This window comes from Cebus imitator, unplaced genomic scaffold (assembly GCF_001604975.1).
Source record: "Cebus imitator isolate Cc_AM_T3 unplaced genomic scaffold, Cebus_imitator-1.0 Scaffold8, whole genome shotgun sequence".
In the NCBI taxonomy this organism is placed as follows: domain Eukaryota; kingdom Metazoa; phylum Chordata; class Mammalia; order Primates; family Cebidae; genus Cebus; species Cebus imitator.
In genome coordinates this window covers 6,047,313-6,061,125 of record NW_016107323.1, presented here as the reverse complement: position 1 = coordinate 6,061,125, position 13,813 = coordinate 6,047,313, and the positions used below count along the sequence as shown (strand labels likewise).

The window sequence follows — 13,813 nt, the reverse complement described above, 5'->3', positions numbered from 1 at the left end:
AAAAAAAAAAAAAAAAAAAAAAAAAAAAAAAAAAAAAAAAAAAAAAAAAAAAAAAAAAAAAAGAAGAAAACAATTTCCTTCTAAGAATGACTATAGTAATATGCAGCAAAATTTGGCAACATTGGAAATGCTAAGGACACGACAGACTCATCAGCTTATTACATTCTTCCCAGGATCAATTTGAAAAGGTAAAAAGTACGCCCTTGTGTGAAGTACAAATAAGCCAGTTTGAGAAAAGTAAGCTGGGCTGGGGTACAAGGGAACACCAAGAGAATCATGTAAAGCTGTTTCCAAAATACAAGTTCCTTTGCAAGTGCATCACATTTCAAGCTGGCCTGTATGTCACCAGAAAAAAAATATTTTTAAAACAAGCAAATTATTATCATATCTTAAAAGTACACGTCTTATGTGTTATATTTCAATGGAAAACAGCTACCTCTTGTGCGGCAGGTAATTTGTTTGGGAGTTATTTCTGACTGCTGCTGTAGGGGGAAAAAAAAAAAACAGACTGAAAATCATACTATAATCCCTTTTACCACCCTCACCCCACCCCTACATCTTACAAGTTTCTGTGTTGATTACATCACTAAAAATCAACTTTTAACAAAGCTCAGGTTTCTAAAGGTAGCCTCAATTAGCCTATCTGGCTGGATACTATGCATATTCCTTCATCAAATGCAACAGAAACATGTTTCCTCTCTCCAGAATATTTTCATCTTTACTGGTTAACTTTTATCAACTCCCCAGATATTTACTCTGTTACAGGGAAATGAGGGCTCATTTAGCATTCCTATGGCCCTTGTTCCCCTGTATTAAATAGAAAAAAAAAATACATTTTTCTTCTGAAAGCCAACACAAATTGCAGCAATGAATCATTTGAAAGAGTCTTGACACCCCTAATCAGAGTCACCAACTGCAAAGCATGTAGTTAAGACCCTCCCCTGGCCTTACTCCCACCACTGATTTTTACTGAATCTTACTTTTGAGTTTAAAGTTGTACAAAGATTACACTTGCCTCTCCTATACTTATTAAATGTGCACAATCTGCATAGAACATGTTGGAAATGTTCATGGTTTACCTCCAGGGAATGCACATCAAACAAATGCGTGACCCGAGGCTGGCGGTCTCGCTCATCTTCCAATGATGAGGTAATGACATGGAATAATTCGTGAGCATCCTGTCAAAGGGCAAAGCATTCTTTAGAGAGGCCGGGTGAGGCAAGAACAAGATCAGAACCACCCCTGTCAGCAGATGCCCTATAGTGAATGTGGGTAGAATTTGCTTTCTACCTTCTCAAGGCTCAGCTCATTAAAGGAAAACAGTTAGGTCCTAGACACTGTCACGAGTAAAGACCCTCAACCAAGAGGTCCAGGAGCAGAGAGAGGACAGAAAGCCAGGCAGCTGCTTTCATGCCAGCAATCTGCGAGACTGTCCTGTTTCACTGAGACAGTCCTGACCTCTGCTCCAGTTGACTTCAAAAGATTATGCTTTTTGTTAATTGTGGTAAAATACGCATATCATAAAATCTATCATCTTAACCATTTTTACATGAATGATTCTGTGGCATTACGTACATTCATGTTATGCAATCCCCACTGCCATCCATCTTCAGAACTTTTTCATCTTCCTCAGCTGAAATGCCATACCTGTTAAACACTAACTCTCCATTTCCCCTTCCCCTGCCTCGGCACCTACCATTCTTTCTGTCTCTAGGAATCTGCCTACTGTAGGAACCTCATACAAGTGGAATCATACAGTGTTTGTCTTTGTAACTGGCTTATTTTCCTTAGCACAATGTCTTCAAGGTGCATCCATGCCGTAGCATATGGCAGAATTTCCTTCCTTTCTAAGGCCGAATAATTATTCATTGCATGAAAATTTTGTTTACCTGTTTATCTGCTGATGAACACTTGGGTTGCTTCTACCTCTTGCCTATTGCGAATATGCTGCTATGAACCTCAGTAGATAAATACCTTCTTGAGTCCCTGCTTTTAATTATTTCCATTTGTACCCAGCAGTGGGATTGCTGGATCCAATGGCATGGAACTACTCTTGAAAGATCAACTCAAATAGCCCTGTCCCCAAAAACCCAAGCCACCCCTCACTCTTCCGAGAGTAACAGGGTCACAACACAGGCCTTCTGCTTCTCCTCCTGGCGCCCCCTACACTGCCACCAGGGCAGTCCTTTATAAGGCAGATAGCTTTACTCTTCTGCTTTTAACTTTCCAATGGCTTCTACTTAGAGTAAAACCTACCATTCTTATCTGGCCTACAAAGCCCCCAATGTTCACAATGCCCCCTGCCCCTAGCCTCTTTTGTGTTCCTTGGACACAATCAGCTTATTCCCATTTCGGGCTGTGCTCAGGCCTTCACACCGCTACCTCCTGTCCTTCAGGTCTCTGACAAAGAGCTCCTACGCAGGGCATACTCCACAACCAACTATCCAAGGCTGCCTCCACCTCCCTGAACCCAGCCCACCCCCAGCCAATTCAGCAAAGGCCCCTCCTCCAAAATATGCCCCAAATTCCTGAGGCCTCTCAGCTCCCCTGCCTCAACCCGTCAGAGCCGAGCCATCTCAGCCAGATCACCGCAGTGGCCTCCCACCTCTCTTCGCAGCTTGCGTTCTTACCTCTCCAGCTTTCCTTTTCTAACAAATCACATCAAACTAGTCCCTAGTTCAAAGCCCTCTAGTGACTCCCCGCTGCACACACGATAGAATCTGAAGCTGCCCATGGCCTCCCAGTCCCTGCACAATCTGCTCCCTGCCAACTTCCATCAGTCCCTCTCCTCCGCCGCCCCCACCACCCTGGCCTCCCTGCCACTCTCCACAGGCAGCTTTATAACCGTCTCCAGACTTCCACCCTAGCTTCTTCCTCTGTCTGGAATGCTGTGTACCCAGGTCTCCACACACTTCACTCTCTTTTGTACTTCAGGTCTCCGCTGAAACCTCACCTCCCGAGAGGGGCCTCCCTACCTGGAGCAGTCTCCCCCTGTGGCTTGGTTCCTCCTCCCCTGCCCTCCCCACCCATGCCATGTCATACCAGACAGTTTCTTGCTGGCATATCCTGAAATTCCCTGCTTATTGTCTGTACCGACCCCAGCCCACTATCCTTATCCCCAACCTGAATCCCAGCTCCAAGAGAGCAGGCAACACCTGTAGGTCATGTCTGCTGCTACAACCCCATTGCCCTCCACAGGCTCCACCCCAGGCAGGCATTCAGTAAATACTTGTTGCCTATATAAATGAATTTCCTTCTGGGCTATAAACTGCAGTATAAAGTGCAAGTAGAAATCCAAAGGTACATAAGGCAAGGCTCTGGCCCCTGAGGGACTCACAATCCAGGGGAGGTATGGCAGCCCAGCCATTAGCCAACAGCACATCAGGGCTGCAACCCTGTGACAAGCAGGAAGCAGGGGCGCCGGAGGAGAATCAGCACTTCCTGGGAGGCTCAAGGAGCCCAAAAACACCAGGCATCTGGGCCCAGCCTTGAAGCAGATCCCAAGATAGGATGGAGGTGGATCTATAACCTAACCTGGGGGCCAGCCATGTAATGGCTAGGCCTTGAGGAAAAGGACAGCATTGCAGAGGAGCAGAGCTTGAATGTGCACTGTAGCACCAGACTGATTTAAATCCTGGTTCTGCCTCTTAAATAGCTGTGTGACTCTGGGCAAATCATTCCACTTCTCTGAACCTCAGTGTTTCTATCTGTAAAACGGGGATAACAGTAGCTCCTTACAGGGTTATTTTGATAATAAAATCAGGTAATTTGCATAAAGCAAGCACTTAGCCCAATGCATCCTCTGAAGCTCTAGCTTTAGACAAAGAAAATGGGAAAGTCTGATCCTGATTGACCAGATCGCCGATAATAGAGATGTGGGCAAGGCCCATGCTAGATGCTCTGGGTACCTTCAAAGAGGAAAAGGCCACTGGACAGACATGTTCATCTCTTTTTCCTGCAGACTATAGCATCACGTGGGCTCAGTGACTGCTGTGGAATGAAGATGTTGGAAATACTTCCAAGGAGTGACTCGGACTTAAGTGAGTCCTTGATGGAGAAGTCGGACTTTAAAAAAGTGATCTGATGGCCTTGGCAACTGAATCTCAAAGTTATTCTCTCAGTTTAGGGAAATGTAAAATGTAGCTAAATAATTCCACTTACCAGAGGAGGATTTTAAAAGTATTTTCTAAGTAGAAAAACATTGCAACATACAATTGAATTAATTGAGATACATTTTAAGAAAGTATAGCTATCACTACCACCATGTCTAAAAAGTGACCAGTGGCTTCAGAATAAAGCAAAAACAAGAGAACATCTTTAAAAATAAGGGGAGCTGGAAAGCCTCCCCACCTCCCTTTGCAAAAGTTTCTCAATGTCCCTCACGTCAACCGCACAGTTTTGGGAGGTCCAAGATGCCACCTCCCATTTCTCTGGACAGTGGCGGCAGAAGACACCTACACAAAGCTGGACAAGGCCATGTTGGAAGTGTAGCTGCGGAGGATGTACCCGTATGCCACCGCGGGCTAGATTTTTTCATCCCTAGAGCTTCACTCTTTTGGCCCCAGTTTCAGACTCGTTGTTGCTAGTGGTCTGGCAGGGAGGAGGGTGGTCAAGTTCCAAAGGTAGCGAAGCTGCAGTTGTGGAAAAGGGAGGTGGGAGTGACTCAATACGGCCTTGGAATTGCATATGACATCTGCTTCAGGTTTGGGGCCACTTTAAGCCAAGCTCTGAAGATGGATTTTTTTTAAAAATGAGGGTGAGGTCCAGAAAAGAGTCTTACCTGAAACTCGGAGGCTCCAAGTTTGTAAAGTCACCTGCCTCTTTCTAAAGAACCCAGGTGTCCCTATCACTTACTGGAGTGCCAAGTCACTCAAGAACTAAAAAGAATTTTGCTCTTTGGCAACTGTGTGTTTATGTCCCATCCCACTAACCTTCTATCCACTGGGTGAAAACCAGCTACATCTCCCCTCTGATCATGAGAACAGGAACAAAGTTGGTACTCTGGTCCCAAAACATTCAAGTTGTCTAAAATGTCCCAGGCAACTGCAAGGTCAGGCCCCAAGTCAGGAGGGGAAAGGATTCTCCAAGCTAAGCCTGTTTGAATGTTGTATTCACCTGTTCTTCAAATGATGAGATCTGCCATCTGTACATTCTTAAGACATCCAACAAGCAGCTTGCATCCAAGACCTCATCATCAGTAACTTCCTGGCAGGATAAGGCTGGAAACAAAAAAGGTAAGACAATTATTAAATTCACCAGCATAACTAACCAGAAAACCTGCACAGTATAACATATCAATCAAAGTTAATTAAAAATTTACGGACTGAAGGATTCACCCTAGAATTAGATATTTTTCATCATTCTTTTTAGCTTTACCCAATGCTTAGTACTCTATTAGGCACTTTATGTTTATTGAATGAATGTAATTTTTCATGAGGCTGCAGCATTTAAATGAAGTAACTGATTCCTGGATCTTCACACTATCATCATCAATATAAATTTGTTGCAAGGTTCTTATTGAGTAAAATGATTTTAATTCGCAACTCTCAGGTTTGGAGAGCCCTTAAACATTCACCTAGTCCAACCCCATATCCAGTGCTACACTCCTCTCCACAGGGCTGTTTCCCATCACTGTAAGGCCTTTGCTTCTATTTGTTTGCATTTGCGTTTCTGATTTTCAAAGCAAAGTATCAAGCTATATGCAGCAACCTGAAAGAAGGGTCTTTTGCGTGGTTTATTTCTCTCTCTCTCTCTCTCTCTCTCTCTCACTTTTGGCACAGAGTCTTGTTCTGTTGCCTAGGCTGGAGTGCACTGGTGCGATATCAGCTCACTGCAACCTCTGTGTCCTGGGTTCAAGTGATTTTCCTGCCTCAGCCTCCTGAGTAGCTGGGATTACAGGTATGTGCTACCACACCTGGCTAATTTTTTGTATTTTTAGTAGTGATGGGGTTTCACCATGTTGGCCAGGCTGGTCTTGAACTCCTAACCTCATGATCTGCCCACCTCAGCCTCCCAAGGTGCTAGGATTACAGGCGTGAGCCACCTTACCCGGCTGAGTGGTTTACTTTTCAATCACAGGTAGAATAGGCCTAAAAAAAGGTTGATGGGTTTATGAACTTATATTATAATTACTTCTAGACCAAGGATTGGCACTTTTTTGGTAAAAGGCCAGATAATAAACATCTTAGGCTTGTTTCTTTTTGTTTGTTTTTATTTTGTTTGAGACAAGGTCTCATTCTGTCAGGGTAGGGTGCAGTGGCGTGATCTCGGCTCACTGCAGCCTCAACCTCCTGGCCCCAAGCAATCCTCCCACCTCAGCCTCCTGAGGAGCTGAGACTACAGGAATATACCCTCGTGCTCAGCTAATTTTTATATTTTTTTGTGGTGACAGAGTTCCACCATGTTGCCCAGGCTAGTCTTGAGTTTCTGAGCTCAAGTGATCTGCCCGCCTCAGCCTCCCAAGGTGCTGGGATTACAGCCATAAGCCCTGTGCCTGGCTACATCTTAGGCTTTGTGGACCACAGGGTCTCTGTTGCAATTACTCAATGCTGCCATTGCAGCACAAAAGCAGCCATAGATGTAAAAAGAAAGTAACATTTCAGGACCTTCTATATGTATTATGCCAAGGGGAAAAGAGCTGGAAATAGTCATGTAACACAGCACTTTTCATCTCTGGCACATGGCCGCTACTTTCTGAGCTTTGTGTTGAGATGTTACACATTAACCAGACTCCCTGCTCTTCACTCAAACCTAGGCTGAATGACACTGGAGATAGAGACCCTTGTGATTATTATCTCTTTAGAAGAGAAGGGTGGGCAACCCCCTAAGAGTGTAATCCACAGTAGCCAATCCAATCTTACATCTGTATGTTAGCCACTGTAGGGAAAATGATCGAATTCTGTTCAGAACCTCCATTTTTGTCTATAGAAATGATCCGCACTTTTCCCCACACTGGGAGCACTGATCACCATTTCCTGGTATTTGTGTGTCCCCAGGCAACTACCTTCACAATTTGTGCTTGAATAAACTCTTTTAGCTGGATCTTGAACCCTTTGATTATTTTAGGTTGAAATAGGCAATACCTAAACAAATGGGCATGACTGTGTTCCAATAAAACTTTATTGACAAAAATAGGTGGTGGCCTGGATTTGGCCCATGGGCCATCGTGTGCAGACTCCTGACTTGGTCACCCTCCTTCCTGTCTCATGTTACACTGGACCAATACTGCTAGAGTGTGAGAGAGAGAAATGTAGGAGCCTACCTCTCAGCGCAGTTTCTGGAAGTTCAGTGACTCCCAAGATACAGTAGGCCAGCCTGTTTCTCCTTTCTGATTTGCCATCAATGGACTTGAAAGATTCCTTTAAAGCCCAGACTTCTGGGCAGCTCTGCCTATGGAGTAGCCATTCTTTTATTCCTTTACTTTCTTAATAAACTTGCTTTCACTTTAAAATCATAATAATAATAAATCCTAGGCTTCTGCATCAGTGTGCATATACTCTGGGCCAGCCCTTTCCCTCCCAGGACAAAGGGGCAGGGTTGGGAAAGGAATTGCACTTTTCTCCCTCACCCCTTAGGCAGCCATTCTGTTAGCTCCCCCGCCACCGGCCACCCCCCAAAGGAAAATTTTAATGCCCCCTTTAACCCAATTTTGTCTAAAATACTATGGGCAATTTGGCAATATCTACTAACATTTTTGTGTCCTACAATCCAGCAATTTTACTTTCTCAGGATCTACCCTAGAGAAATGCATGCTTGGCCAAGCGCGGTGGCTCACACCTGTAATCCCAGCACTTTGGGAGGCCAAGGCGGGCGGATCACGAGGTCAAGAAATCAAGACCATCCTGGCCAAAAACCCCGTCTCTACTAAAAATACAAAAATTAGCTGGTTGTGGTGGCGTGTGCCTGTAGTCCCAGCTGCTTGGGAGGCTGAGGCGGGATAATTGCTTGAACCCGGGAGGCGGAGGTTGCTGTGAGCCAAGATCCTGCCACTGCACTCCAGCAGTGCTCCATGTAACTTATCATTAGGGAAATGCAAATTAAAATGATACCATACTGTTAGGATGGCTACTAGCAATAAAAACAGGAAACAACATGTATTGGTGAGGAGAAACTGGAACGTTGTGCATTGCTGGTGGAATTATAAAACTGTGCACTCCAGCCTGGGCAACAGAACAAGACTCTGCCCCAAAAAAAGAAAAAAAGGGAATGAGGTTTGCAAATCACATCTGATAAGGAATTAATATCCAGAATATGTAAACTTAGAACTTATAAAACTCAACAACAACAAAAAAACCCAAATAAGGCCAGGTGTGTGGCTCACATCTGTAATCCCAGCACTTTGGGAGGTCGAGGTGGGCAGATCACAAGGTCAAGAGATAGAGACCATTGTGGCCACGAAACATGGTGAAACCCCATCTCTAATAAAAATACAAAAATTAGCTGGGTGTGGTGGCGTGCACCTGTAGTCTCAGCTACTCGGGAGGCTGAGACAGGAGAATGACTTGAACCCAGGAGGCAGAGATTGCAGTGAGCTGAAACTGTGCCACTGCACTCCAACCTGGTGACAGAGTAAGACTCTGTCTCAAAAAAAAAAAAAAAAACCCGAACCACCCAATTCAAAAATGGGCAAAGTACTTGAACAGACATTTCTCCAAAAAAGATACACAAAATAGCCAATAAGCAAATGAAAATATGTTCCATGTAACTTATCATTAGGAAAATGCAAATTAAAACGATACCATACCATACCGTTAGGATGGCTACTATCAATAAAAACAGAAAACAACATGTGTTGGTGAGGAGAAACTGGAATGTTTGTGCATTGCTGATGGAATTATAAAACTGTGCACCATCTGTAGAAAACAGCACAGCAGCTCCTCAAAAAATTAAACAGAATTACCATTTGATCCAGCAATTCTGAGTATTTACAGAAAATAACTGAAAGCAGGGACTTGAACACTTGGCTTATTTTCATTCTTTGGCTATCATGAATAATGTTCACAGCAGCATTATGCATGATAGCCAAAGAATGAAAATAAGCCAAATAGCCATTGACTGATGGATAGACAAACACAATGCTGCATATACATGCAACAGATTATTACTTAGCCCGGACTGGGCATGGTGGCTCACATTTGTAATCCCAGCACTTTGGTAGGCCGAGGTGAGAGGATCACTTGAGGTCAGGATTTTGAGACCAGCCTGGCCAACATAGTAAAACCCTGTCTCTACTAAAAATACAAAAAATTAGCCAGGCATGGTGGTGCATGTCTGTAATCCCAGCTACTCAGGAGGCTGAGGCAGGAGAATCAATTGAATCTGGGAAGTGGAGTGGCAATGAGCCAAGATCACACCACTACACTCCAGCCTGGGTGACAGAGTGAGACTTCGTCTAAAAAAAAAAAAGATTATTCAGTCTTAAGAGGGAATGAAATTCTGATATATGCTATAACATAAATGAACCTTGAAGACTTTAAGTGAAATAAGCCAGTTATAAAGGATGAATATTACATGAGTCCACTTAATGAGATACATCTTATAGATGAGTAAACTCATGACTTAATGAGGTCTGAGTCAAATTCAAAGAGAGAGAAAGTAGGGCAGTGGTCACCAAGGGCTGGGGGAGGGGAGAATGAGAGTGACTGTTTCATGGGTAGAGTTTCAGCAGGGGATGATGCAGAGTTCTGGAGAGTGATGGCGGTAACTGCTGTACAACAATGTGGCTGTATTAATCTACTGAACTACATACTTCAAACTGGTGAAAATGGTAAATTTTATGTTACGGATATTTTACCACAGTTTTTAAAAGTAGGCAAAGGATATAAACAAGCAATTCACAAACTCTAGGCCAATACTCTCAAAAAAGAAAAAGTGAAGGAGGTAGAGCTACACGTACTAAAATGGACGCTTCTCTAATGCTTATTATATTTGGCCATGAAAATCACAAACAAAACAAAACAATATATAGGCCAGGTGCGGTGGCTCATGCCTGTAATTCCAGAACTTTGGGAGGCTGAGGCAAGCAAATGGCTGGAGCCCAGGAGTTCCAGACCAGCCTGGCCAACATAGTGAAATCCCATCTCTACTAAGAATACAAAAATTAGCTGGGTGTGGTGGCATGAACCTGTCGTCCCAGCTACTCAGGAGGATGAGGTGGGAGGATAGCTTGAGCCCAGGAGGCTGAGGTACAGTGAGCCAAGACTGCGCCATTGCACTCCAGCCTGGGGTGACCCCATCTCTAAAAAACAAAAAACAAAAACAAAAACTAACACAATATATCATTTCTATGGATGCATACAAATGGATTTAAATGCACAGAAAAGGGTCTGGAAGGATCTACCTATAGCTTCCTTTTAGGAAAGGTGGAGGGGAGCAGGATTGGAGTAGTGATAAAGGGGACTTTGGCCTTCTCTGTAATGCTTTAATTTTTTAAAAAGAGAACTATTCGTGCATTACTTGTATAATTAAAAATTATTTATACGCCAGGCATAGTGGTTCTTGCCTGAAACCCCAGCACTCTGGGAGGCCAAGGTGGGCAGATTGCTTGAGCTCAGGAGTTCGAGACCAGCCTGGGCAACAAGTCAAAACCTTGTCTCTAAGAAAAACACAAAAAATTAGCCGGGCATGGTGGCGTGTGCCTGTAGTCCTAGCTACCTGGGAAGCTGAGGTGGGAGGATCGTTTTGAGCCTGGGAGGCAGAGGGTGCAGTGAGCTGAGGTTGCGCCACTGCGCTCCAGCCTGGATGACACAGCAGAACCCTGTCTCAAAAAAAAATTTTTTTTCTAAAAAACCAAAGTAAGAGACATTGGAAAGCAGCAGAAAAGGGAGCAGACATCCTGGGATAGCAGCCCAAGGATGGCTCTGGCTCCCAGCACTGGGTCCCATGTGAACAATAAGGGCAGTGCTGAGGTCAGGATTAGGATAACTCATGTGGACATTTCAGCTTTCACATAATCTTTGGAGTGGTGTTTTTAACCCATTTCCCATTTTCCCCAAGAATACTCCTTTCTCTAATCCTAATGTAACATCATATACATAGACAAGTTCTATTTAGAAATAATTCCAAGAATATGGCTGGGTGTGGTGGCTCACCCCTGTAGTCCCAGCACTTTGGGAGACTGAGTAAAAAGGATCACTTGAGGTCAGGAGCTTGAGACCAGCTCAGTCAACATCCCTATTTAAAAAAAATTTTTTTTAAAGGCCAGGGGCCAGGCGTGGTGGCTCACGCCTATAATCCCAGACTTTGGGAGGCTGGATGGATCACCTGAGGTCAGGAGTTCGAGACCAGCCTGACCAACATGGTGAAACTCCGTCTCTACTAAAAATACAACAACAACAACAAAATAGCCAGGCTTGGTGGTGGGTGCCTGTAATCCCAGCTACTCAGGAGACTGAGGCAGGAGAATCACTTGAACCCAGGAGGCAAAGGTTGCAGTGAGTTGAGATTGTGCTATTGCACTCCAGCCTGGGTAACAGAGCAAGATTCTGCCTCAAAACAAAACAAAAATGAAACCAAAAAGAAAAGGCTGGGCGTGCTGTCCCACAGCTATAATCCCAGCACTTTGGGAAGCTGAGGTGGGTGGATCATTTGAAGTCAGGAGTTCAAGAGCAGCCTGGTGAAACCCTGTTTCTACTAAAAATACAAAAATTAGCCTGGTGTGGTGTTGGGTGCCTGTAATTCTAGGTACTCAGGAGGCTGAGGCAGGAGAATCGCTTGAACCCAGGAGGTGGAGGTTGCAGTGGGCTGAGATTGTGCCACTGCACTCCAGCCTGAATGACAAAGCGAGACTCCGTCACACAAAAAAAAAAAAAAAAAAAAAAAAAAAAAAAAAAAAAAAAAAAAAAAAAAAAAAAAAAAAAAAAAAAAGAAAGAACTCGAGAACAGTTTTTATATTTTCACATTTAAAATCAGTCAGATTTGCTTCAGCCTCAAAGAGCATGTTTACGTAAAATTAGATGAACACTGGCAGCAAGTTGCACTTTTTTTTTTTCTAAACCAGAAATGGGCTAAAAAAGGATAGTAAAAGAAATTATTCTCAAGTCACCTCTTCTACAGAAAAGTACACTTACTTCATAAAGATTTCTGTGTCAAGCAGAGCTCACATGGGAAAATAACAGTGAAGCAAGATTTAGCTGAATGTTTTTTAAACCCAATTCTCTCCTTACAGTGAGAGCAATATATCCTTATTGTTAAAAGTAGAAGTATAGTTTTTTCCCAAAAATGATTTTTAAAACTGCCAATGACTGCACAATCCCAAAATAGCCATTGCTAACATTTGAGCCTTTATCAGTCCAGCCTTTATCTGTGGAAGGTCCTACCCTGATGAAGTCAAATTATATTTTCTATGCTGCTCTTTAAATTTAATATTACAGCCTACGCCTTCTCCCAAATTAAAAAAAAAAATTCATAAAAGCGATTCTTAATGGCTGTATGCCATCGATTGCTTAATCATTTTCCAATCTAAGTGCTAGCCAAGCCCTACCCTGCTTAGCTTCAGAGGTCTGATGAGATCAGGTATGTTCACGGTACTATGGCCAGAGGTGATTGCTAAATCATTCTGTTAGATATCTACATTATTTCTCTTTATTGTCATTATAATTAGGTATTGGAGATCTTTGTGCATACATAGTGCTCTATATAATATCCATGGAATGTCAGCAGATGTTGTGAAGAAAAAAAAAACAGTTCTACAGTCAAAAAAGTTGGTTTAAAAATGAAGTTGGGCTGGGCATGGTGACTCATGCCTATGATCCCAGCACTTTGGGCCAAGGCAGGCAGATCAACTGAGGTCAGGAGTTTGAGACCAGCCTGGCTAAAGTGGTAAAACGCCATTTCTACTAAAAATATAAAAATTAGCCAGGTGTGGTTGGTATGCACCTGTAATCCCAACTACAAGGGAGGCTGAGGCAGGAGAATTGCTTAAACCTGGGAGGCGGAGGTTGCAGTGAGCCAAGGTTGTGCCACTGTACTCCAGCCTGGGCAACAGAACAAGACTGCCTCAAAAATAAAATAAAATAAAATAAAATAAAATAAAATAAAATAATAAAATAAAATACAAGTTGAGGCCAGGTGCAGTGGGTCATGCCTATAATTCCGGTACTTTGGGAGGCTGAGGCAGGCAGATCACTTGAGGCCATGAGTTTGAGACCAGCCTGGTCAACATAACAAGACCCTGTCTCTACTAAAAATGCAAAAAATTAGCTGGGTGTGGTGGCAGAGACCTGTCATCCCAGCTACTAAAGAGGCTGAGGCAGGAGAATCACTTCAACCTGGGAGGTGAAGGTTGCAGTGAGCTGAGATTGCACCACTGCACTCCAGCCTGGGCAACAAGGTGAGATTCCTAAATAAATAAATAAATAAGTAAAGTTGGGTAGGTTATTTCCTAAAAACTTTACCAAGCCCGTGTATATTGTGACTCTGCAAGTTGGGGGCCACCATGCAGCCATTCCTAAACTTGTTTGCTTTTAGGACTCCATTTTTCAAGCTAGTTAAGTCACAATCCACGTTTCTAACCATTTTCATAAGGCAGACTCCCAGACATGGAATTACTAGGTCAAATGGTGCTGAATATTTCACAAGCTATTATTGTGTAGTTACAAACTGCTTTCCAGAAATACTGCACTAAGTTACACCCCTGTCAGCAGCATATGGATGTACTGCCCAACAGCTGACCAGGGCTGCAAATCTGTTTTAATCTTTGCTGACAGGTAGAAAATAGCACTTTTATTTTGTTTATACTTCTTTGATGATGGTCAAGTTGAACATTTGAGTTTGTTAGCAGTTTGCATTACTTCTTTTGTGAATTACCTTTTTT

At 43.3% G+C, this 13,813-nt stretch overlaps 1 protein-coding gene across 2 annotated transcripts in view; it reads right to left on the bottom strand.

The window, feature by feature from the left end:
• Nucleotides 1-13,813, bottom strand: part of USP30 (ubiquitin specific peptidase 30) — a 34,702-nt gene that overhangs the window by 14,019 nt on the left and 6,870 nt on the right. Inside the window, exons 4-6 of one of the 2 annotated variants that reach the window (XM_017541421.2) lie at nt 5,116-5,219; nt 1,080-1,178; nt 437-482 (exon numbers count right to left, since the gene is read on the bottom strand). In XM_017541421.2, coding sequence (XP_017396910.1) covers nt 437-482; nt 1,080-1,178; nt 5,116-5,219 — 249 coding nt within the window. The remainder of the gene's footprint in view (nt 1-436; nt 483-1,079; nt 1,179-5,115; nt 5,220-13,813) is intronic. The other variant, XM_017541428.2, reaches the window with a different exon arrangement.